Here is a 27838-nt window from a genome sequence, read left to right as displayed (position 1 = left end):
AACTTACCACATTTAAATGGCATTGCAGTCGCACAGCTTATGAATTGGTTTTATATTTCACATATCTCAACAACACAGATTACAAACAAAACAAATTTTAAGTATTATTTAATTATTTTTGGCACACTGGAGACAATATAATTTTTATCTGGTACAAAATGTCGGCATACGGATTGATTTAGACAGTTTCAGATTTTTGCACTCAAGTTGCCCTGTAATCGTGACATACTTTCGTAATCGGAAAATGCTATTACACACAGATATGTCAATCTAAATATCGTAGTACTTTTTGGAATGTTAGTATGGAGACTTTAGAAACTCTACCTGAGGAAAGCAATGTGGACATCCTAGACAGTTTTAGCGTAAGAGGATTTGTCATTAAAACAGAAATTAACCCTACCTTGCATGTCAGTCAGTTACATGTGCTCATCCACAGGAGTGTTTCCACGTGAAATCAAAAGCTCTCTTGAAAACAAATCAAAAATAAATGTAAGACAGACAGTGTCCTCAAAATCTACATTTACATCTACATCCATACTCTGCAAGCCACCTTGACGGTGTGTGACGCAGGGTACTCTGAGTACCTCTATCGGTTCTCCCTTCTACTCCAGTCTCGTATTGATCGTGGAAAGAAGGATTGTCGGTATGCTTCTGTGTGGGCTCTAATCTCTCTGATTTTATCCTCATGGTCTCTTCGCGAGAGATACGTAGGAGGGAGCAATATACTGCTTGACTCTTCGGTGAAGGTATGTTCTCGAAACTTTAACAAAAGCCCGTACCGAGCTACTGAGCGTCTCTCCTGCAGAGTCTTCCACTGGAGTTTATCTATCATCTCCGTAACGCTTTCGCGATTACTAAATGATCTAGTAACGAAGCACACTGCTCTCCATTGGATCTTCTCTATCTCTTCTATCAACCCTATCTGGTACAGATCCCACACTGTTGACCAGTATTCAAGCAGTGGGCGAACAAGCGTACTGTAACCTACTTCCTTTGTTTTCGGATTGCATTTCCTTAGGATTCTTCCAATGAATCTCAGTCTGGCATCTGCTTTACCAACGATCAACTTTATATGATCATTCCATTCTAAATCACTCCTAATGCGTACTCCCAGACAATTTATGGAATTAACTGCTTCCAGTTGCTGACCTGCTATTTTGTAGCTAAATGATAAGGGATCTATCTTTCTATGTATTCGCAGCACATTACACTTGTCTACATTGAGATTCAATTGCCATTCCCTGCACCATGCGTCAATTCGCTGCAGATCCTCCTGCATTTCAGTACAATTTTTTATTGTTGCAACCTCTTGATACACCACAGCATCATCTGCAAAAAGCCTCAGTGAACTTCCAATGTCATCCACCAGGTCATTTATGTATATTGTGAATAGCAACAGTCATATGACACTCCCCTGCGGCACACCTGAAATAATTCTTACTTCGGAAGACTTCTCCCCATTGAGAATGACATGCTGCGTTCCGTTATCTAGGAACTTCTAAATCCAATCACACAATTGGTCTGATACTCCGTATGCTCTTGCTTTGTTCATTAAACGACTGTGGGGAACTGTGTCAAACGCCTTGCGGAAGTCAAGAAACACGGCATCTACCTGTGAACCCGTGTCTATGGCCCTCCGAGTCTCATGGACGAATAGCGCGCTGGGTTTCAGACGCCCGTCTTTTTCGAAACCCATGCTGATTCCTACAGAGTAGATTTCTAGTCTCCAGAAAAGTCATTATACTCGAACATAATACATGTTCCAAAATTCTGCACATCTGTTCGACGTCCCTTCTTGAAAACGGGGATGACCTGTGCCCTTTTCCAATCCTTTCGAACGCTTCGCTCTTCTAGAGATCTACGGTACCCCGCTGCAAGAAGGACAAGTTCCTTCACGTACTCTGTGTAAAATCAAACTGGTATCCCATCAGGTCCAGCGGCCTTTCCTCTTTTGATTGATTTTAATTGTTTCTCTATCCCTCTGTCGTCTATTTCGATATCTACCATTTTGTCATCTGTGCAACAATCTAAAGAAGGAACTACAGTGTAGTCTTCCTCTGTGAAACAGCTTTGGAAAAAGACATTTAGTATTTCGGCCTTTAGTCTGTCATCCTCTGTTTCAGTACCATTTTGGCCACGCTTTGACATAGGACCAAAATTTCTTAGGATTTTCTGCAAAGTCAGTACATACAACTTTACTTTCGAATTCATTGAAAGCCTCTTGCATAGCCCTCCTCACACTACATTTCACTTCGCGTAATTTTTGTTTGTCTGCAAGGCTTTGGCTATGTTTATATTTGCTGTGAAGTTCCCTTTGCTTCCGCAGCAGTTTTCTAACTCGGATGTTGTACCACGGTGGCTCTTTTCCATCTCTTACGATCTTGCTTGGCACATACTCATCTAACGCATATTGTACGATGGTTTTGAACTTTGTCCACTGATCCTCAACTCTATCTGTACTTGAGACAAAACTTTTGTGTTGAGCCATCAAGTACTCTGAAATCTGCTTTTTGTCACTTTTGCTAAACAGAAACATCTTCCTACCTTTTTTAATATTTCTATTTACGGCTGAAATCATCGATGCAGCAACCACTTTATGATTGCTGATTCCCTGTTCTGCATTAACTGATTCAAATAGTTCGGGTCTGTTTGTCACCAGAAGGTCTAATATGTTATCGCCACGAGTCGGTTCTCTGTTCAACTGCTCAAGGTAGTTTTCAGATAAAGCACTTAAAAATATTTCACTGGAATCTTTGTCCCTGCCACCCATTATGAACGTTTGAGTCTCCCAGTCTATATTCGGCAAATTAAAATCTCCACCCAGAACTATAACATGGTGGGGAAATCTACTTGAAATATTTTCCAAATTATTCTTCAGGTGCTCAGCCACAACAGCTGCTGAGCCCGGGGGCCTATAGAGACATCCCATTACCATGTCTGAGCCTGCTTTAACCGTGACCTTCACCCAAATCATTTCACAATTCGGATCTCTGTCAATTTCCTTCGATACTATTGCACTTCTTATCACTATAAACACGCCTCCCCGTACACTGTCCAGCCTGTCTCTGCGGTATACATTCCAATTTGAGTTTAGGATTTCATTACTGTTTACGTCTTGTTTCAGCCAACTTTCTGTCCCTAGTACTACATGGGTGTTGTGACCGTTTATTAATGAGAGCAGTTCTGGGACCTTTATATAGATGCTCCTGCAGTTTACTATTAGCACATTAATATTGTTATTCCCTGTTGCATTTTGCCTACTCCTACCTTGCCGGGTCTCAGGAGGCGTCTTGTGGGGCCTAGGGAGGGAATTCTCTAACCTAAAAAACCCCCATGTGCACTCCACACATATTCCGCTACCCTTGTAGCCACTTCCGGCGTGTAGTGCACGCCTGACATATTGAGGGAGACCCTACATTTCTCCACCCGATAGCGGAGGTCGAGAAATTTGCACCCCAGCTCTCCGCAGAATCGTCTGAGCCTCTGGTTTAAGCCTTCCACCCGGTTCCAAACCAGAGGACCACGATCGGTTCTGGGAACGATACTACAAATAGTTAGCTCTGATTCCACACCGCGAGCGAGGCTTTCCGCCTTCACCAATTCCGCCAACTGCCTGTACGAACTGAGGATGACCTCTGAACCCAGACGGCAGAAGTCACTGGTGCCGACATGAGCATCAATTTGCAGTCGGGTGCACCCAGTGCCTTCTATCACCGCTCGTAGGGCCGCCTCCACATCTCGGATGAGACCCCCCGGCAAGCAGACAGAGTGAACACTGACTTTCTTCCCCGAGCTTTCCGCTATTTCCCTAAGGGGCTCCATCACCCGCCTAACGTTGGAGTTCCCAATAACTAATAAACCCCTCCCCCCGTGTGCCTGCTCGGACCTTGCTGAAGGTTCAGCCACATGTCCACTCACAGGCAGAGGGGGCGATGCCACACGGCCAGCCTCCACATTTACCCTCCGCCTCTTGCGCCGCAAACGGCGCTGAACCCGCGACTCCCCTTGGGGAGAGGGTGGCCCAACCGCGCCTGGTACCCGCGAAGCTGTCTCGACAGCAGGGACAGTGGGTGAAGCACGTAACACCTGGGGTGTACCTTGCGACGCACCAGACTCCCCACTGCTGCTACACTCCGAGGCAGCAGCCTGGAGACGGCTGACCGCAGCCATCAGCACGCTCAGCTGTTTGCGAAGAGTGGCCAGCTCCTCTTGCGTCCGTACACAGCAGTCACACATCCTATCCATCCTAATGAATCAATTTACTGAAGAGACTTAATCAACTTTTAACTACACTGCTAATTCACTAAAGGCAGCTGATTAATGACTAAACTGTGATTGCTAACCACTTCTTGTAGAAAACTATGAAAATAGCACTACCTGTCACTGGACTGTATTCAAAAGAAACACTAGCACTACTGGCACTAGCAGTATGGTTGACTAAAGGGACTCTCTCCAACTGTATTCAAAACAAACAAGAAATCAATGGAACACTATTAATAGCACTCGACAATTAAAGATCCCTAAAAGCAAAAATACACGGAAGAAGAAGTGACAAGTAAGAAAAATACAGTTAATACTTAAATTAAGGTAGCTCGCTGCACAGCACAGCAGACGTGAAACAGATGGCGCGGTTAGGGCGATGATTAGGAAACTATCCGTATAATTCTTTCAGTGCCACAATAAATTCTTCCAACCTCGAATTTTATTTAACAGAAGTGAGCTTATGGAACTGGACTGTGTTTATTGAAACATGTTCCTTCTATAACTTTTGTCTACTGTGGGGAATGTGCAGTCAAATCCGTCGAAATGCACCATCTGCAAGCCACTCCAGATGTTCTAATTGTCATTCTTTCACTCCTTTTCTCCAGACATGCCCATTGACTTAACCAACATACTTTGTTGTAATATATAGTCTTCATACACTTTGTTCAGTTCCATCAAAAAATGTCGAAACTCGCAGTGGAATAATGAAAACGACTTCAGGAATTTGTTCATACAACCAATACCTTAACATGCGGCATATCTGCAAATTTAGTACAGAATGCTTCTTAATATACTAAACAGTGAATCCTGTCAGTTGCACTTCATAAATTTTTGCTTTTTAACTGTCAACCAAATCTTTTAAATTTTTTTCTGTATGGTATTGTCATATCATTCCATAGCGAATCTGCAGTACCTGACGCTTACCTGATTGTATAATGTATATTGAGAATTCTCATCAATACCATTCCATAGCAAATCTGCAGTACCTGCCTTACGTGATTGTTGAAATTGAGAATTCTCATCCCTCTTGTCTGTTGTTCCCATTCATTTTTAAAGGCTTCTGACAACTAATTGCTAGACTGCCAGGTAATAGATTGCTAGACTGCCTCTTTTTGTGCAAACATCCACTGGCCCTACAAGCATACTTCATACCACAAACAAATAGCAAAGGGAAAACTTTACTGACATCGTGAATCTGCCGGCCTGTCATGCTATACCTAGCAACGCCAAGACAGATAGCATTGGCCAGCCCTGTTATACAAGAGGCTGAAAATATATAATAAAATTATTTCCATATAGCAGAGATTCTGAGTCGCAGACAGGCGCAACAAAAAGACTGTCAAATGAAGCTTTTGACCAAACAGGCAAATGGAACTCGCACAATGCCCACTGTGTGTGTGTGTGTGTGTGTGTGTGTGTGTGTGTGTGTGGCGGGGGGAGGGAGGGAGAACACAGCAACAGCTCATATGTGGCTGATTTGTGTGTGTGGCATATAGGAACACATAACTCATAATATTTTTGTGTAGATGTACTTAACTGATAGCATTCTTTGAACCTTTATTTCCCCCTCTTATCAATTATGTTCTGAATACATGTAAGAAATTTCTCAAAGTTGCCAAATATGTGACTGTAGACAGTTGTGCTCTGTTGTTATTCTGGACAGAGGAAAGTTAACTATGAGTCAGTATTGATCTAAATTTATAAGGTAGGCATTTTGAAAGTAATATTTCACTATTTCTTTGGTGTGGGACCTCTGATGACCTTAAGGATTTCAGTTCCAGAGAAGTTATACTTTCAAAAGAGAGTAAGGAATGTTATCTATAAACTACAAAAGGACAGATTTTCTAAGACAAGTTGAAAGCATGAATAGATTTTCTGTTCTCTTCACTACTTTTTGTCTTCAGGCTGACATATATATGCATGGTGTGTGGTCAAAGAAAGTGCTGCTGCTGCTCTATAAGGAAATTTCAATACAGGTCTTCAACAATTTATATTCGAGGGTTCTTCAATAAAGAATGATCATAATTATTTTTGACAATGTAGCTTTGCTCATCCTCATAACTTTGATAGTCCTTCTCAAAGTAGTCTCCCATGAATGCAATGCACTTGTCCCACTGTTTCTGCCAGTCTTCGAATACATGCTCGAAGCCATCTTTTGAGAGGTCCTTCAAAATCAGCTCCGCAGTCTTGACCACTGCTTCTGATGATTGATAATCCCTCCCACGAAGGCATTTCTTCGTGTTATGGAATATGGGGCTAAATCTGGACTATAGGGAGGGAAGGGCTGCACTTCACATTTATTTTTGCAAGATATTCAGCAACAACATTGGCAATATGCGCTTCCACACATTATCACAATACAGCATCCAGCCTGTGTCACATAAATGTGGTCTTTTGCGCCTGATGTGGACTTGCAATGTTTTCAGAACATCACTGTAGTATTGTCCAGTTACTGGTGTGTGTGTGTGTGTGTGTGTGTGTGTGTGTGTGCAGGTATAAATGCTGATAAACCATTCCATGAATGTCAAAGAATGAGATGACCATAACTTTCTCAACAGAAACAACTACTTTTGTTTTTTGGGGGGTTGGTGATGGAGATTTCCACACTGGGCTTTGCTGTTTGCTCTCAGGATCAAAATTATGTAAGCAGTGAGTATCTTTGAAAGAAACTCCGGATCTTCCTCTAACATCAACTTTAACTGTATGCAGACCTGCACGCGAATGTCTTTTTGTTCGGAAATCAACTGTCTTAGAACCCATTGCACACAAACATGTGTTGTGTAATTTTTCTGTCAGCAACATGTGGGTGGCGCCCAATGAAATGTATCTTAAGGTAATTCATCGATCCTCTCTCGCAATGACAGCAGCAGTGTTGTTGTTGTTTTCTTCTGTAAGAGTAGTAACTGGAGCACCCACCTTACTTTGAAATTGATTGTCTCCAGTCTTGAAACATTTTAAACCACCTTCAGCTTTGCTGTGGGGAAGAACACGCTCCATAGGCCTCTTGTAACATTGTATAGGCATAATCTGAAGATATGTTGACATGAAAGCAGAATTTCAAAGCCACCTATTGTTCCTAGCATGTTACCTACATTATAGCGACAGGTAATACTGAACATGACTGACCCTGCCTGCCTCTCACAGGTGGGACCAGGACTCCCAACAACGAAACTACTATGGCATGTTTGTCGCACATAATATCATACAATTAAATTACATTTAAATTTTAGTGCGAGAAATTACGACCATAAAAAATTATGATCATTTTTTATTGAACAGCCCTCGTATTATTTCAGCCCTCATGTTATTTGGCATTTGAGTGACACTGAATTGCTTAATAAACATAAACCATTTAATTTTTGGCAAAGATGCCAGTTCAGGTACTTGTATTTAAAATAGGATTAGATTTGGAATTAAGAATTAATGCTGGAATACTGTGCATAGTAGTTGTATAATAGTTCAATATTTATTCATTTATCATTTTGCCAGGATTGAATACAACACACCTCTTGCTCGTGAACTGACAAGACTGATGAAGATTCCAGTGGACCATTACAGTAACTTGCTAACAGTATTGCAACTGGAGAACTACCCATCTGTACTGGAACACTTTGACTATCATGGCCGTAAATCGCTTGCAGCCTATATTGTCAGCAATGCTCTGGAAAATGAGACATATGTCTCCAATCAGGAACAGGTCTGCAAGTATTACAAGTCTTAACAACACATTAAGTAGTTCATAGAAGTAATACTGTAAATCGTTTTATTAATTTTTGTCAGCAGTGTACAAGTAATTATCCATACTAAAACTGATAGTCATATGTAAGAAAGGTACCTGGTAAGCAAAACAGTAATTAAGCTAAAAAAATTCCATTTGTTTTTGTTAGAGTATGAGGCCATAATTCATAATGAGCTTCAATGATTGTACACACATCAAAAAGAAGTTTTGCATCACCTCGGTTCCGAGAATTCTGGAACCTGTACAGAAAATTGGAATAGAGATCAACATAAACATCATTTCTGCCCTTTTTATTGCTCATGAAAACCACATATTGCATGTTGTACCACCATACAGCAAGACCTTCAGAGGTGGTGGTCCAGATCGCTGCACACACCCTTACCTCTAATACCCAGTAGCATGTCCTCTAGCATTGATGGATGTTTGTTGTGACATACTAACCACAAGCTCATCAAGGCACTGTTGGTCCAGATTGTCCCACTCCTCAATGGCGATTCGACACATTCGGCATAGATCCCTCAGAGTGGTTGGTGAGTCACGTCGCCCATAAACAACCCTCTTCAATCTAACCCAGGCATGTTCGATAGGGTTCATGTCTGGAAAACGTGCTGGCCACTCTAGTCAAGCGATGTCATTATCCTGAAGGAAGTCATGCACGAGATATGCACGATGGGGAGTGCAAATTGTTGTCCATGAAGACGAATATCTCGGCAATATGCTCCAGATATGGTTGCACTATCGGTCGGAGGATGGCATGCACGCATCGTACAGCCATTATGACACCTTCTATGACCACCAGCGACGTATGTCGGGCCTACATAATGGCACCCCAAAACAGCAGGGAACCTCGATCCTACTGCTTGACATTGAGCCTCAGGCGTTCAGTCCGATCAGGTTGCCTGCAAACACTTCTCCGACGATTGTCTGGTTGAAGGCATATGCGACACTCATCGCTGAAGAGAACGTGATGCCAATCCTGAACAGTCCATGCGCCATGTTGATGGGCCCATCTGTACCCTGCATGGTGTCGGGGTTGAAAAGATGGACCTCGCCATGGACACCGGGAGTGAAGTTTGCGCCTCATGCAGCCTATTGCACACACTTTGAATCAACACGTCATCCTGTGGCTGCACAGAAAGCATTATTCAACATGGTGGCATCGCTGTCAGGGTTCCTCCGAGCCATAATCTGTAGGTAGCGATCACTGACTGCAGTAGTAGCCCTTGGGCGGCCTGAGCGAGGCATGTCATCGACATTTGCATCTCTCTCTGTATCTCCTCCCTGTCCAAACAATGCTTTGGTTCACTCAGAGACACCTGGAAACTTCCCTTGTTGAGAGCCCTTCCTGGCACAAAGTAACAATGCGGACATGATTGAACCTCAGTATTGACCATCTAGGCATGGTTGAACTACAGATAACTTAAGCCGTGTACCTCCTTCCTTGTGGAATGACTGCAACTGATTAGCTGTCGGACCCCCTCCATCTAATAAGCGCTGCTCATGCACGGTTGTTTACATCTTTGGGTGGGTGACATCTCTGAACAGTCAAAGGCACTGTGTCTGTGATACAATATCCACAGTCAATGTCTAACTTCAGGAGTTCTGGGAACCAAGGTGATGCAAAATTTTTTTTGATGGGTGTATTAAGGGTTTGTATTTTTCAGTAAGTAGTAGTTATGTAGTGTTTTACTGTAGTTACCTCTTGCCGGTAATAAATAATTCAGTATAATAATACAGAAAGTATTTGAGAATGTGAGAAGAGAAATGAAAATTTGGGAAGAGAAACAATTGAGAACAATAGTAGTGTGGAGGAAAGAAAATAGGAAACTATGTAGGCTTTACATCACATTTCATCATTTAAGCTGATGGATAAGTCACCAACAACAGAGAGAAAACTGTACATGAATTCAAATATATCTTTAAATGTTTGTATAGTTTAAGAGATGAACAGGAAACATTGATAGTTAATACTGAAATTCCATATGTAATGACATATGATGCATCTAATATACAAGGTAGAAAAGATACCTACAGATGACTGCATTTCTGTAGAACAGAAGGACAATAACAAAAAAGGAACAAGCAAAATTGTTTACAGAATGTCTGAGAAGAAGATAACTCTCCAATCCTAGGGCAATGCTGTATTTGCTCTGCTGTACAAGACATATCAGCCTCTTCCCCATTATTTTCAAGATATTCACTAAAGTTACCATCTTGATAGAAAAAACAATGGATTGCAGTTAAGCGAAGTAAAATGTTGGGTATAGCGCAGTAGACAACTGGCTAGAAGAATAAATTGCTGCTTTTTGTGTGATTCACCAGTTTTTGGAAAACTTTGTAAAGCTTAGAGGGAAAAATGCTAACAGCCTATGGATTCGAGTCATTGAAGACCAAAAAAAGTCGAATAGGAGAAATAAATTATGTAGTTGTAAAATTCTGTATTGTGGCAGGAGGGGGGGCGGGGGGGGGGGGGGGGGGGAGTGCAATGAACAACATACTGAAAGTGCTTACTGATGCAGGGGCGGGTGTTTGAATAACTTTTTTATGTTTTTCATTAATAAATCAACAGCCACAGCATCTAGTGAAAACATATACCAGAACAAAGTTAAACTACACTAAATTTCCTAAAAAAAAAATCTTATTCTTTTTTTCTCTTGGACTAATGGTTTGTGCAAGGGATTAAAAAATGCAGAGTATTAAAAATGGCACTTAACAGTATGATACTAATGTGATTTTGGTAAATGAAGTGGGTTACATCCACATCTACATGGATACTCTGCAAATCGCTCTTAAGTGTCTGGCAGAGTGTTCATCAAAACACCTTCACAATAATTCTCTATTATTCCAATCCTGAACAAAACAGACACCTGTGTCCTTCTGTGCGAGCTCTGATTTCCCTCATTTTATTATGATGGTTGTTTCTCCCTATGTATGCTGGTGCCGACAAAATATTTTTCAATTCAGAGGAGAAAGTTGGTGATAGAAATTTCATGAGAAACTTCTGGCGCAACAAAATACCTTTGTTTTACAACTGTCTATAGCAAGTCCTGTATCATGACCCGTTTCACGATAATATAAAATGTACTGCTCTTCATTGAACTTTCTCTATATACTCCATTAATCCTCTCGGGCAAGTGACCCAGACTGCACAACAGTACTCAAAACAAGAGGCCCAAGTGTAGTGTGGGTGGTCTCTGTAGTAGATCTGCATCCTCTAAGTGTTCTGCCAATAAAACACAGTCTTTTGTTTGTTTTCTCCACAACATTTTCTATGTCTTCTTTCCAATTTAAGTTGCTTGTAATTCTAATTCCTAGGCATTGAGTTCAATTTACAGCCTTTAGATTTGAGTGATTTATTGTGTAACCAAACTTAAAAGGATTCCTTTTAGCACTCGTGGATGATCTCACAATTTTCATTATTTAGTGTCAATTGCCAATTTCCGCACCATGCAGATATCTTTTCTTAATTGTTTTGCGATTTGTTTTGATCTGATGACTTTATTGCGCAATAAACAAGAGGGCATATAACACTACCTTGGGGAATGCCAGGAATCACTTCTGTTCCACTTGATGACTTTATCAATTATTACAAACTGTGACCTCACTGACAGAAAATCACAAATCTAGTCACATAACTGAGATGATATTCCATAAGAAAGCAGTTTCACTACAAGCCACTTGTGTGGTACAGTATCAAAAGCCTTCTGGAAATAAAGAAATATGAATCAGTTTGAAATACCTAGCCAGTGGCTCTCAATGCTTCATGGGTGTAAAGAGCTACTTTCGTTTCACAAGAACAATGTCTCTAAATCCACGTTGCTACAAGCCACTTGTGTGGTACAGTACCAAAAGCCTTCTGGAAATAAATAAATATGGAATCAGTTTGAAATACCTAGCCAATGGCTCTCAACGCTTCATGTGTGTAAAGAGCTACTTTTGTTTCACAAGAACGATGTCTCTAAATCCACGTTGACTGTGTGTGTCTGTCAGTAGACCGTTCTCTTCAAGGTAATTCATAATGCTTGAACACAATATATGTTCCAAAATCCTGCTGCACATCAATGTTAATGGTGTGGGCCTGTAATTTAGTGGATTATTCGTACCTTTCTTGAATACTGGGGTGACCTGTGCAACTTTCCAGCCTTTGGGTATGAATCTTTCGTCGAGTCAGTGGTTGTATACGATTATTAAGTAATTGCATCAGCATATTCTGAAAGGAACATAACTGGTTATTAAGTGATTTAAATTACTTCACTACTGAGGGTATCTACTTCTAAGTTACTGATGTTGGCAGCTGTTCTTGATTTGAATTCTGGAATATTTAATTCATTTCAAAAGGCTGTGTTTAGTAACTCTGCTTTGGCTGCACAGTTGTCAGTAGTATTTCCATTGCTATTGCACAGAGAAGGCATTGATTGTGTGTTGCCACAAGCGTACTGTACATAGGACCAGAGTCTCTTTGGATTTTCTGCCAGTATTTGAGACCGTTTCATTGTGGAAACTGTTATAAGCATATCGTAATGACGCCCGCACTAAATTTAAAGCTTCTGTAAAAGATCACCAGTGTTGAAGATTTTGCATTCATTTAAATTTGGCATGCTTTTTTTTGTTTCTGCAACAGTGTTCCGACTCATTTTGGGTACCAAGGGCGATCAGCTCCGACGTTTAATTTATTTGGTGTAAACCTCTCAGTTTCTGTCGATACTATTTCTTTAAATGTGTGTGCCACATCTAGTTGTAGGAGATCCATTTTGAGGGATAATTGTATACTGAGGATGTACGAGGATGGAGGGGAGGGAGTGTGGTTGGAGGCTGGAAGTGTGAAGTGAGGCAGGTCATCTGATTGTGGTCATGCTCTTATCTCCTTTGTGGGTCTGTAAACTGAAGACAGAGCAGCCGAATCCACAATAAAGCTTGAACAGTAATCTGCTGTTGTGCATTAGATGTCAGATGTTTAAACATCTGACATTCTATAACACCTAGGTGACTTACTATTATGGAAATTTCAGGCTGGGATATATTGCTGTATATTGTTGACCTACTGCTGTTGCAGATTTAGCCAATTTAAGCTTGTGAAACTCTGTAGATGATGGGAGAACTGAGGCTAAGTTGCTGCAGAAGCTAGATTGCTGCATTTGATACCCTCATGTTGTGAAAAATTGCTAGCCAATGTCAGCGGACACAGTGAAACAATATTGTCTATTACAAATTGAAAGAACCTTGTATTTGGGGCATGCTCATCAATGTGGTAGACAGTTGACGACTGCTTCAACTGTTCAGCTTTGTGATAAATATCACTTAATCACAGACTAGCAAGTAAAATCACTAGTTTTTACATCCAAACTTCGTGTGAATGAAGACAATGTCAGCATGTAACTTAGAAGATATGGGTGATAGGGGACAATGAGAATAATGAGGGCATAGGATACAGACATCAGCTTCTTTTCACTTTTCTTTTTTCTCGGAAATGTGGTCCATGAACATAGTGTATCAATATTCTGAAAAGGATAGTTGCTACTCACCATAGTTGCAGATAGGCACAAAAAAGAGACTGTCAGAAGATGACTTGAAGTAGGCATCCACTACAATGAGCCAATACTGATTTAGGAAGGGCCCAGACATTTAGATGCTCCCACAGGCACTGCGGCATCAGACGTGGAAAAAAAGACACCAGCGGAGCCATCTGTTGCTGAACACAGTGACTGCAAGTGGCGATAAGCCACATTATGTCCCCATTTATGCCAGGCCAATACATATGCCAACAGGCCAAAAGTTTAGTGCAAGAGGTCCCCCAATGACCAAAATGCAGAAGCTGCAATATGTTATGGCATAAGGAAGTGGGAATCGCAACCTGGGGAGCAGCCCTCTCTATAGCAAACAAAAATTAAAAAAATTAAAATAAAAACACACACACACACACACACACACACACACCAAACTCAGAAAGGCAGTGCTGGAGGGAGAAATAATTATGCGTGTCATACAAGGCACGGCACGGGGGTTTTTTCTGGCCAACCATGCTGCACAAAAGAGAGACCCGACTAAGTACAGAATCCATGACGAGATCCTAGCATCACACCAGTGACAGGAAAACCATCAACCATGTTGTGGTTCTCAGTACCTAAATAGAAACAAAGCAACTCATCCTGATCAAAACTGGAAGGTGAGATAAGGCATCAGCCAGTAATGGATCTGATGATGATAACGCGAGAGGAAGAGAGCCCACTGCTGTAGACAATGTGCTCCCTTGTCCAGCAAGGAAGTAGAAGGGTTAGAGAGAGCAACCAACGGTTTGTGATGTGTGTTTAAATGGATCGTATAATCATACAAGATGATGTGAACTTTCTTGAGGGTCGATAAAGCGTCCTTTCCAATCTGAGAATTCCATTGTTGACCAGGATTTAAAGCTCTTAGAAGTGTAAGCAACGGGTCATTCAGACCCACCTGCAATTAGTGTGCAGCAACCCCACGCGCCGAGACCATGCTGAGAGACATCTGTAGCTAGCACAAGATGCTGAGCCGGGTGAAAAGTGACCAGACCCAGAACAGGTTGAAGATTAGATTTAATCAAAGTGAACGCTTGACCACAAGCTGAGGACCAGAAAAAAGCAATTTATACAAAAGCATGTGCAGCGGGGCCAAGCAACAGTGGATGTGTCCAGTAAACCTCTTGGTAGTACGTAACTGAAAGTAGAAATGCCTGCAGTTACTTAACCGAGGTCGGCCACAGCACAGCCTCAATTTCATCAACTAGGTGATGCAACAGCTTGATCATTGTGCAACAAACCTCGAAAACCTAGGTACTCCACTGACAGCTGAAAAAATTGAGATTTGGCAAGAATCCACTAGAGATCCGCAGACTGCAAACCATAAAAAAAACTATTGGAGATTTCTAAGGTGGTCTTTGGCGGAAGAATACGAAACAATATCATCGAAGTAATTGATGCAGCCAGGCACAGAGGCTGCAAGCTGTTCTAAAAAAATGCTGAAAAATTGTGAACGCACTGATGATGCCAAAAGGCAAGCATTGATATTGGTATAGGCTGAAAGGTTTATTGACAATGAGAAGGTACCTAGTGGCCTCATACAAGGGGAACTGGAGGTATTCTTCTGACAAATCAATCTTGAAAAGTAGTGGCCAGCTGATAATTTTGTGAGCAATTCGTCAGGAAGGGCCAAGGGGTATTGCACAGACTGTGCATTAATCGTGAAAGTGAAATCACCACAGAGGTGGAGGTTACCTGTCGCCTGCTTAACGATGAACAGTGGTGTAGCTAGTTTACTGGAAGAAACAGGCCAAATGACATTGAGTGACATCAAACAGCGTAATTCAGCTATGACAGAGTCGCATGACGTGACAGCTGCCTGCCCCCCCCCCCCCCCCCCCCACACACACACACATAAATAAATAAATAAATACATGGTAATGTGGGCTTGAAAAACGATAGCACAACTGCATCCAGGGGAAAATAAAGGAGAAAACTCATAGCGTAGGGACTTCAGTTGCTGATATGGAACTTGATCTGACACTAAATTTACCTCTTCAACAATGGAGAACTGAAAGTGTTAAATGCATCTAACATGAACAGGTCTTTAGTATGGGTAGAATCCACAACAAGGAAGGTGAGAGGGCGAAAAACAGATTTTTAAGAGACAGGAGTGGAGAACTGACCTAGGTTCAGAATTGCTGTTTATTATAGCTAATCAATTTCCATGGAACATGTGTGAGGTGAGGGGAGCCAAAGTCCACATATGTTTGTGCGTTTGCTAAAGTCACTGTGGTGTGTGTTTACTAAAGCTCTTGTGTCCTGTTGCATTTTTAGAGGTTTGTTAAACACACAGAAGTGAATAAACAATTTGTTTTGCGAAACAGTTGTTTACATACAGTTTATGTCCATTGGCACTACTGTGTCTGGCAGCTTTGAAAAGGAGTTACACACTGACACAATGTGGCCTCTGTCGACACAATGTGGCCTCTGTCGACACAATGTGGCCTCTGTCGACACAATGTGGCCTCTGTCGACACAATGTGGCCTCTGTCGACAGAATGGGGCCTCTGTCGACAGAATGGGGCCTCTGTCGACAGAATGGGGCCTCTGTCGACAGAATGGGGCCTCTCTTTCAACACTTACGGTATGCAGCATGCTTGTGTTGGACGAAGCAGTATGGGCAAGATGGAAGGGGGGCCATGCGGCTGCTGTTGCGACGGCTCTTGCTGCTGTTGCCATAACCGACTCTGCCCCATGCGATACTGAGTCAAAGTTTTATTGCAGCAGTGGTTTTCCTGTCATCCTGAACCCTTACAGCGTGCCTAATAGGGGTTGACTGAGCAACTTCCAATATCTCCCCCCACACAGCGATCTGATCACTTGCAGACCGTGACACTTAAAAAGGACTGTGCTACATTGAGCATATATGAAATCATTATATTCTCACATTGAAGTGCTTTTTCGTGGACTTCCCTATCTGAGGCCAGACAAATATGATCATCCTGCACCTTGTGATCAGAGTAGGATTTGTCATGGATATTAGTGACAAAATGGCTCAACCTGTGAAATTCTGCAGTGCAGGGTTTGAAAGATTGGTTTGGGTGTTTCTGAGAATGGTAAAATTCTACTTGCATTGAGTGATATGCATTCTGTCACAGTAATAGGTTGAGGGAAGCTTGCACATTTCATCAAATAATAAGCTGGCCAGTTCTTGCTAGGGTACAAGGTGCCCCAACAACTGATAATGCACAGTGAAAGCCACTAAGAAAGAATGTCCTACATAGATTTGCATTGTGCACGCTAAAAACCAGGAAATGTTGATGTAACAGTGTCTTGTAGGCGTCCCAGTCTTCTGATTCATCATATGTAATTGCTCTAACAGGAAAGTAATCTGCCATTAATACACAGATGCTACTTGAGTGAGAGCAGTGGCTAGAGCCTGTAGTTGTTCCCCGAAAGCTTGCTGTTGGGCAACGATATATTGGAGTATTTCTTCCATCGAGATGTTTGTCAGGTGACTTAGCGCTGACACTAACTGGCGGAGAAAACGTATACCTCACTTGTGGCCAAGTTTGCTATAGCAAGAACAAGGCATAGTGCTTTATAGAGAAACATGTAAGATACAATAAAGGACAGGGTGTGCGTAGCAACGAATACATTGACTGGACAGCAGTAATGTAGGTTACAGAGTAGGCAGATTACTCGTTTCCGATATGCTTAAATAATTCTGTTTTTTTGGCAGCTCACTAGAGTATACCAGGAGGCCAGGTGGCCTCTATAAGTGAGCCTGTGAACTATACAGAAGCGCAACCTCTTTATTGCGCACATTGTGAGTGAAGGTACGTCAATGTGAAAATTCCGATTAAATGTAAATGTGCCAATCTTCATGATTAATAAGATGAGCTAAAAATGGTACAGCTGTGTTCAGATAGCAGAGTGAATATCTGATTGGTTTGAAACATAGGAGCTCAACAAGAAAGTGCCTTATCACTGTTTATGCTAGTTATGGACCAAATCATTAAATTCAATAACGAAAGTTATGGCAAACGTAATATCCTGGTACATGCAAATGATCTCGTAAGGAGAATATCTGAAGTATGATTACAAGAGTGACTGATTTCTTGAAAATAACCTGTTCTGAGAGTTTGGGCTTAAAGTAATAAAAACTAAGAGATTGGAAATGGTAGTCAGAAGAGAAGGAACAACTTCAAATACATTTTAGATGGAACTAGTTGGAATTGGTTCCCATCTCCAGATATCTGGAGAGTGTTTTATCCATGAACAATATAGCAGGACAGGAAATACACAACAGGACACTGAAGGTGTTGCAGTTCCACAGCCAAGTGAGAAAGCTACTGTGGGATAGCAAAATGCTAGCTAAATTAACCATATTCACAATTACTTTGTACCAATTTCACCTGCAGATTTGGAAACTTGTACCCTCCTGTTGGTAAATTTGCAAGAAGACTAAGATATACAGGTTGCAAAATGAAATAAACAGAAATGAATCTGACATCAAAATGCCAATTACTGATATTATAGAAAGCCAACAGCCTTGCCGCAGTGGTAACTCCGATCCCTCAGATCACCGAAGTTAAGCGCTGTCGGGCTGGGCTAGCACTTGAATGGGTGACCACCTGGTCTGCCCTGCCGAGCGCTGTTGGCAAGCAGGGTGCACACAGCCCTTGTGATACAAACTGAGGAGCTACTTGATTGAGGGTGACACGGCAGCCAGTCGGTACCTTTCGGCTTTCATGGCCAGTGCAGGAGGGGTTTAGTTTAGATATTATAGAAAAGTGCTATGGTATGGTCACTGGTAAAAATGAAGAATGCAGTGATGCAACTTTAATGCAGAAGCACGGGGTAAAAGACCAACAGGAAGGGCAAGGAAATGTTGGGTAGACACATCGGAATGAAAAAGCGGGAATGTGTTGTGGACCAAAAGTTATGTAGTCAGAACATGAAATAGCTGCTGCTTGCGCACCACCACACTGAGGCAACTGGAGTTGGGGAAAAGATGAGGATAATGAAGGTGATTTTTCCACTTTTAATAAACTTCATGAGGAACATTTTTAATACTTGGTTGATTTCCAGGTGGATGCTGTATTAGCAATGATTTCGCCACTGGTCCAAGATCAGCCAGACCAGCCTGCAGCTGAAGATGACCCAGAGGACTTTGCAGAAGAACAAGGACTTCTTGGACGGTTTGTAGAATATCCCTGTCACATATAATTTAAAACCAAAATTTGTGTTCATCAAGATTCCTTAATTACAGAGAACACAAATTTTGGATTAATGTTATTCAATGATGATGAATTTTGAGACTTAATTTTTTCCACATATTACAGAGCAAGGATGTGCCAAGCAGCCAAGCTCAGAAATAGTTTTCAACCAAGCAGTTCTTATCTGTAAAATGATGGTTATACTATGTCACATCAAAAGGCATTTCAGTGGAAAGCATTGATTTGTTTACCATTACAAACAAAATGATTTTTTAAGCAGAATTTTATGTACCCATTCGATAGGGTGGTCCACATCATTGAGTCACTGCTGGATTGCTGTTTATTCCTCATATTTTACTGTCACAGTTAATACATATTGATAAAACAAATGTCGAACTAGACTAATTTGGGAGCACTCTATCGAATGGTCACATAAAATTTCAATTTAAAAATAATTTTGTTTGTAATAGGTAATCGAACCGAAGCTTTGTTGTCACCAGCTGTCATATAAATGATGTGATGAGCACTAATTGTTTGGGCTGACTCCCGCTACACAATGCAAAAACTAAATTGCAAATATCTGCCAAAACACCATAGAAAATACACCTGGTGACTTACAGGAGAGAGACTGTGTGTGTGTGTGTGTGTGTGTGTGTGTGTGTGTGTGTGTGTGTGTGTGTGTGTGTGTGTGTGTGTGCGCGCGCGCGCGCCTCGCCACTAAGTATGGCTATGTCAGTGTGAAGGAGGGCATTTATCACCATTTAGTGCTGTTTCCCATAAGCCATCTGGCTTGGCTGCTGGGGATTTGTAGAGGGGGAAGAGCAGAATGTATCAAAACTGGGCTAACTTCTGACGTGACACACACTTTAGTGTTGTGACATTATACTCTTCGGCTAATCGCAGATGATTGGGTGATATTGAAGTAAACCCATGATTTCACTCCAGCTATAATACCATGTTCCATGTCCATCACTTTCATTCTGATCTCTGATGTTATAGCTCCTGATTCATATGAGGATTCACATGAGCTGTTACAATCGGTGTAATCATATATAAATACTAATGCCCTGCAGTTACCTTCCAATTCTGTGTTGAAAATCCCACTACTGAAATTTCCACAAAGAGTAACGTGTAAGGAAACCTCTGCAAAGATTGCAGTCATTTTATTTGAAGGTTAATTACGGCATTTGTTTATTACTAACAAAGCATGAAGTTGTGATCTAATAGGTATATTTAGAGAGAGAGTTTATATATTAATTGTGAGCTGATTTAAAAATGTTTCAATGTATGTGTTGTGTTTGGCAGATTTATACACCACCTGCGTTCTGACATTCCTGATCAGCAGTACCTCATCCTAAGCACTGCACGGAAACACTTTGGAGCAGGTGGAAACAGAAGGATCAAGTACACTCTGCCACCAATAGTATTTCAGGCTTACCAGCTTGCTTTTAAGTACAGGGCCATCAAGGACCAGGTGGGTTCTGACAGCAAAACTCTCATTTTAAAGAGAAATGTGAATGTGGTTCTCAACAGGCTAAACTGATAGTCTCCAAATATAATTAAACTATTACTTATCTTCCAAGTCCATAAATAACAAACTAAATAGCACCACCCCAGTGCTTCTTAACTTAGCTTTGCACCGTCGTTTTCCAGGGCTAAATCTCCAATTCGGCACCCGTCATTCACTTGAAGCAGGCAAGGAGATGAACCTTCAAGTGTTCTTTGCAACATTTGCAACCATTATCAGGTTCATGACACTCCTGTTCTTAGCCAATTCAAGGCTTTTCACATACAATAGGACACCTTTTGGTCTGAAACCAAATGTTTGAGTTCCTTTGCTTTGATCTTAACCCATTAAGTCCCAAATTAATTATTTTTTAAAATTGAATTTTTTATTCCTTAATTATAATGTACATAGTGCATGAACCACAATAAGTACAAAAATAGCCAAAGAATATTTATACATGCTGATATAATGGCCGTCCTCAAAATAGGACATGGGGGCCTAACAGTATTGTATAGCATTCTAAACTGTATTCTAGTCTCAACTATTTATTTCTTGTGAAATGGTACAACCCACTTCACACACAGTATCATACGGCATTTAACACAATGTATTTTTGGTTTCCCATTGCATTTAGCTCTTGCCCATATTGTTTGTGTTGCTTCTTTTGCCAATCGTATGACCAGTTCCATCAAACCTGATGACTTGATGGGTCTTCCATTGGACATCCAATATTCGGTCTTCCAGTGTCCAATTTCAGGTAATTGTAACAGCACATCTGAAATCCAGTAAATCCTGTGCATTTTTCCCATGTACTAGTCTGTAGAAGAGTCAGGCATTGATGAGGGCTATTTCCGGCAAACGTGTAATAGGAATGCAGTACCATTTTTTCCGTCTAATTACCGTCACATATTGTCCAACTAACCATTCGTGGTGGTCAACACCTCCCATGAACGCGTTATACGACTTCAAAATGGCAGGTTGTTGCACTTACCTTCTTACTTGCTTGTCTACTGTACCGCGTAGCTGCTCCCAAAGGTTCAACTTGGTCAAAATTTGTATCAATTGTAACGCATCTGTTGTTGTGCCATCGAACAAATAAGTCTTCACCATTCCTGTTGAACTGGTAGTCATAGTTTCCTCGAACTGTCTTTTTCAGTTTGTTGCTGCTCAGTAGTGGACAGTCATCGACTCGATTCTCTGTGACAGTCCCAGTTGCTCGAAAACCCAAATTTCTCAGATGAATTAGACAATCTCTACTAGTGAAGAAATTGTCAAAGTACACACAATGATTCTCGGGCTTTTCAATACACAGTCCAACATGTTTAGGACTACTCTTGATCCCAATAGTAGGTCATCCCTTGCAGTATCTTCTAGATCCTTCCACAGTATAAATCAAATTTGAAACAGTAGCCACTTGCTGCACAAAGAGACCACAACTTATAGCCAAATCTAATAGGCTTGCCTCGGATAAACTGTCCATCTGGAACTGTATTATTTACTAATGGGTAACATATTCATAAATATACTTACATAATACACTGTAAATTTCAAAGTAACTTCAGATCCTGTAATTTATATATAAAACAGGGGTTGTTAGTTACCTCAGCAACAAAATCTGTTAAAATTAAAAAAAATCAGCAGTAGCAGTGTTTCATATTGGAACGTGCAGCAATACAAATAACTGAAATGATAACACCAAGTCCCAGTGTCCTATTTCGAGTACACCAAATTTTATAACAATGAATATGATTCCAATTGAGCTAACAATGAAAGTACTTTAAAAGACACATTGTTGACTATAAATAATCGCAAAAAGATCTTTGCCACATATTTCAAATATTACTAATTGTCGGTAAAGTAAATACCTGTAATAACGAAAATTGTACCTTAGTATTCAATAATCAATTAATGGTAGGATTTATTACTTTTAATTTCCTTTAAGCACACATTTGTTATAAAAAGCATCAACAAATGACGTAGAACAGTAACAGATGCAAATTAATAATTTATTGTGTATTTATAAATAAATATGTGCTCTGTCTTCAGAATAGGACACTGGTACTTAATGGGTTAAGATCGTAAGATGAATGAACATCTCTGTTTTGCTGCAGTGTTGAGAGTTAATAGTATGCTTAATGAGTCGTGTGGTAAGATCTCTGTCAATCCTAGTGAGTTGCTGAACTCCAAAGCTTGTGCTATTGTCATAAACACTATGTATTTCTGATGTAGGAAGTTTGACATGTACTTGGAGATCAGGGAATAAAGGAGCTACACCACATATGGTTAGTCAGTTATATTCGACATGGTAGTGAATATTTTTAATCTCTTCTGGCCATTGCATTTTCATAGTAGTTGTGCTTATATTGTCAATGTTTGCAGCGTTTCATGTTTAACAACTACAATGGATGTTGCACAATAGGAGCAGCTGAGGAAAATGATTTTTAAGTAGCGGTTTGTCCTGTGAATTGAGCCTCTGCTGTTAAATTGTGGTATCTTCAGCAGTACACTTTACATTTCGGTACAGATAACTTGTTTGAAGAAGCTCCTACAAGTTCGTTTAATGGATCCCCATGAAACTAGCAGAAAGAAATCATCTTTACAGTTTCACCTTTTCTTGTGGGACAGAATACTAGAAACAAAGTGTATGTTACAAGAGTTGTCTTTGTAGAAACAATAAGCAACACTATTTGTTATATACTTCATATGGTAAGAAAAAGTGGTCTGCTTTAAAAGTGTCATTAAGGGAAAATGCACCTAATAACTATATAAAATTTGAAGTATGTATCAATTCTAAACTAGTATTATTAAATATTGGTTATTGCTGATAGACACACACCAAAGTACACACACTATTCTAGCTTTTGTCTTCCTCTCTCCTCTCTGAGGAAGAATGTCATAGCTTAAAAATCTAGAATAGTGCTATAACTTTTATTTTTAAAGATATCTGTCAGTAGTACTAAACATTTTCATGCTGAAGGTAAGTAATAGCCAGCAGCTATGTCTGTTTTTAACTGTCTTGAGGAATCTTGTTTTTGACACTTCATATTTTTAAATTCAGGCATTTGCTGAGAAATTGTCCTGTGCACTGTTCTGGCTACAAGAACACACGGATAATAACAAACACTTTATTACTTCAAGTATATTGGTACAGAAAAAGAAAAAAATTGCCATGGAGTGGCTGCCCTATTAGTCCTAGCCACATCGACTGAAGTACACATAAGACTGTGCACAGAATTCTTAGGCCCAACTCTATAAGTCACCAGCTCGATGCTAGTGTCTTGCCACATCTGTGACATGCCATACAGCTGCGCGCCTGGAGATCACGGTTGTGGAATCACACGTAGGTCACAACACCTATGCCCCTTTGGGGGCGGAACGTCGCTGATAACCCAGGTCAGGATTGGACAGCCGCAATGTGTGGATGGAGGCGAAAGGGGAGAGCAATTCCCAGCCATCACGCAGCCTGGATAAGCTGCCCGCATTGGCAATGGTGCCCATTTGGGGCGAAAATGGATGTCATAGTGGTATTTGGAGAAGAACAGTGCCCACTGCTCCAACCTGTGGGCCACCTTATCAGGAACTCAAGCAGACTGATTGATTAACAAAACTAACATCTTGTGGCCTATAATGGCTTGGAATTTGGTGCCACAGAATAATATGTGAAAATCTGTGACTGCATACAAAATGGCCAGAGCTTCCATTTCGCCCTGAGAGTAATGTACCTGTTGTTGACTGAGAGTTTTGGATGTGAACACCAGTGGCTGCTCAGAGCCATCTGCATTCCAATGGGCAAGGACAACCCCCAGTTGGTACTGCAAGGCATCCTTCACCAAAACAATGGTTTGATAGGATCAAAAGTAGCTAGATTTAGTGCCAACCTGAGGTCCGTCAGCATAGAAAAGGCCTGGTTGCACGCCGGAGGTCATACAGAGGAAGCATGCTTGTGGAGAAAAAAAGGTCTGGTTGCACGCAAGAGACCATACAGAGGAAGCATGCTTGTGGAGAAGAAGGTAGAGAGGGCACACAATGATAGATGCCCCAGAAATAAACCAGTGCTAATAGGCAATTCCAAGAAACGACACTGGATTTGTCAGGTCCATAAAGACTTCTGTAGATAGTAACCCAGAGTCATGGCCCAGTGACCTTACAATCACTGTGAAGTTGCAGTTTACCCAAGGGTTTCATCATGATAACAAGGGGGTGTGGCCCATTCACTAGAGGAAATAGGAACCACAACCCTGAGAGATGTCAGCCAGTCCCAGTCCAACTCTGCCTTGACTTGGACGTGAACAGCTATCGGAATCTGCCAAGCATGGAAAAATCTAGGACAAGCGAACTGCTTTTTTTAAAGTCTGTGGTGCACCCTAGGCCTTCCACAAAATATCCTGAAATTCAAAGCACAGAAATTCCAATGATTGATAGGGAACGTCAGCAGATACCAACTGTACGGAGTCCATGACTGAAAAGTCAAAGGCCTGAAAGGTATTATAAACAACAATAAAGGTAAAGGCCAAGTTACCAATCTATAGGTAACATGAGCTGTGAACTGGCCAAGTACAGGATCTGCTGCTTACCATATCCAAGTAGGCAGCCATTTACCGGCGACAGTGCAGGAGAGCCAAGGTCTGAATATGCTTGGGCATTAAGCAGGGGAACTGCTGTGCTGGTGTTCACCTGCAGATATAGTTGTGAGAGAATCAAAACCTCAATATAAAAAGCTTGTTGATGCCTGATTGAGAACCGGTCCTGACAATGACATTTTCTGGATATCCATGTTGTCTGATACTGCATTCTGTGCTGCTGATTGGCAGACTACTGCAATGTGGCCTTTTTTCCTGCATGACAGACAGCCCAACACTGGTGACTTTGATCTATCATGTTGGGAGTAAAATGATGCACATGGCGACAACAGGGAGTAGTGGCTGGAATGCTGTTTACATGCTGTGCGGAAGCCTGGATCGGCTGGCTTGCACCACCACTACATAATCTCCCCGGACACATTGGATGCAACCAGGCCATCATGCGCTGCCGCACCGTGTTTCAACTTCCGACCAGCAGCTTTAGAGGACCTCGTACAACTTGATAATGGGCAACACCCTGTCAAGGGAAAGGTTTTCTAATTGGAGGGCCTATTGCCGGACTTACTTATCCAGAGCGAAGTGTTTCATATCATCTCAAATTCCGTTGGCTGCATACAGGTATTTGACTTGGACATGAAAAAATGGCACTTGCAACTAAGGCCATGGAGAGTCGCAGCCCAGGCACGGTAAGACTGACGGGGCCATTTTTTGCATTGGTAAAATTTAACCTAGTAGCCACAATGTGTGTGCAGTGGCAATAATATGAAGAAAACAACAAGCATAAATTTTCAAACGACGACGATGAAACTTCCTGTAACAGCCGCAAAACCTGATGCAAGACAGCAAAAGTCCAGGACAAGAACAGTGCACGAAATACATCCACATTTGTCAATGTGAAAGGTTTGTAAATATTGCCGTAGGCGGTGTTCATATGCTTCCCAATCTTCTGCCACCTCACTTAATGGCGTGAACACAGGAGGAAAGGTAGCTGCTGATGAAGGGGAAGAGAGCAATGCCACCACAACCTGTCACAGGACCATAAGAAGTTCTATCTGTTTTTGCAGCAGTGTTCGATGCAGAGCTTTCATTGTCACCACAAGAAAAATCTCACAACCAAATGAAAAAAGCAAAGGCACAATGTTACTCGTGCAAAATGATCGTACCCATCGTCAATGTGTTCTGGCTACAAGAATACACAGATAATAAAGAACACAGGACTTTATTACTTCAGATGTGTTAGTACAGTAAAAACATTTGCCACGGAGTTGCAGCCCTACTAGTCCAGGTCACATTGGCTAAAGTACACATCAGATGGTGAGTCTGGCTGGGTCTGGCTCTGTAAGCAGTTCCGTCAGCCAGTGGAGTGCACTACAGAGCAGCTGCATGCGCATCCAAGAGTGAGGGCCTCTGCCAGTACTTGCGTCTTGCGATTACTATGGCATGCCGTACAGCTGTGCTTCTTGATCATGGGTGTGGAATCTTACCCAGGTCACCACATCAGATTGATTTAAGTTTTTTATTATTAAGATGTAAGGTATCTCAAACAGGTTTTCATCACTTTACTTCCAGACTAGCCAAATGAAGTATGTTCGTATTCATTGTGTATCACATATTCTGCTCCCCTCACTGTTTTGTAACCTGAACGGGGGTATTTTTCTAACACTAAAATGCATTTCTGATATCATAGTCCTATAGTATTTCTATCATTTAATACAAAAATTATGCTCACTGACTTAAAAGAGAAATTAAACAGAATACATAACACATGTATAATATGTACTGTTTTCCTCTTATTGTATTACTGATGATGTGATTAGATAAGTATTTCTACTTAGTCCATTAAGTACAACACATTTCATTTGCAGGATGACATGTGGGAGAAGAAATGTCAAAAAATCTTCCAGTTCTGCCATCAGACTATCAGTGCTCTTATGAAAGCTGATTTGGCTGAGTTGCCACTAAGACTTTTCCTGCAGGGAGCTTTGGCCGTTGGTCGTGTGGGTTTTGATAATCATGAAACAGTTGCATATGAATTTATGTCTCAGGTAACAAGCTGCATAGTAATACAGTGATATATACATTTTATTGTGTGTGTAACCTCAATTACTCAGTGTGAATCCAGTTGTTAACTTCAGCATGAGCATAAAGAATTTATAATCTTTTTTCACAACATTGTTCTTCATTTCTTCAGAAATTACTTAAAAGACAACGTGAAATCGAATCTCAGTTCATAATATGCCACCACATTGTGAATTAAAGCTCTTTGTCTTTTAATTGTAGTGATGTTATGTGAAATGAGAATATTAAGCCAACAACAGACACAAATGTACTGTACATGTATTCAAAATGATAAGATACTTCATTCATAACTTGTCAAGAAATATATCAAAGAAATATTTGTAATTTCGATCTGAGCTCCTGTTTGGGGTTGTCCATTGGTTAATCCCATACAGCCTTCAGCTGTAGATATATTAACATGTTTTCATATGGTGCACCTCCACTGTTTAAATGCTTTGCACTCGCACGTGCACACACACACACCGACTCACTTACTCTCTCTGACTTTCACTTGATAGGCATTCTCACTGTATGAAGATGAAATCTCTGACAGCAAAGCCCAGTTGGCAGCTATAACACTGATTGTAGCAACTGTGGAGCAGACTTCCTGTTTTAGTGAAGAGAGCCATGAACCGTTACGGACACAGTGTGCGCTTGCAGCTTCTAAACTGCTGAAGAAGCCAGACCAGTGTCGTGGTGTTGCCACGTGTGCGCACCTCTTTTGGTCTGGAAAGAGCCTCGCAACTGGTGGCAAGGAGGTAAGTACATGCCTTGCTTTGATGACTTTGTTCCTTAAACACTAAGTGTAAACCACTATGAAACAGAATTGTTGTCACTGAAAATGGTACAGGCATTATAATTCTCCTATTAAGATTCACAAGGAATTTCTGTATTAGAAAAATTGTTTCTACTGGGGGACATAAAATTCAGAACTGTGTATAACTAGTTTTGCTGTCACAATACACTACACAACAAAAAGA

The 27838-nt window shown here is 41.1% G+C and overlaps 1 protein-coding gene across 2 annotated transcripts in view; it reads left to right on the top strand.

Moving 5' to 3' along the window:
• The window catches only part of LOC126278036 (vacuolar protein sorting-associated protein 35), a 104527-nt gene that overhangs the window by 59419 nt on the left and 17270 nt on the right, over positions 1–27838 (top strand). For both annotated transcript variants that reach the window (XM_049977777.1, XM_049977778.1), the window contains 5 exons: positions 7753–7960; positions 18586–18695; positions 20019–20187; positions 26666–26845; positions 27377–27616. In XM_049977777.1, coding sequence (XP_049833734.1) covers positions 7753–7960; positions 18586–18695; positions 20019–20187; positions 26666–26845; positions 27377–27616 — 907 coding nt within the window. The remainder of the gene's footprint in view (positions 1–7752; positions 7961–18585; positions 18696–20018; positions 20188–26665; positions 26846–27376; positions 27617–27838) is intronic.

This window comes from Schistocerca gregaria, chromosome 6 (genome assembly GCF_023897955.1).
Source record: "Schistocerca gregaria isolate iqSchGreg1 chromosome 6, iqSchGreg1.2, whole genome shotgun sequence".
Taxonomy (NCBI): domain Eukaryota; kingdom Metazoa; phylum Arthropoda; class Insecta; order Orthoptera; family Acrididae; genus Schistocerca; species Schistocerca gregaria.
Note: the sequence above shows the minus strand (reverse complement) of the source record. Positions and strands in the feature narration are given on the sequence as shown.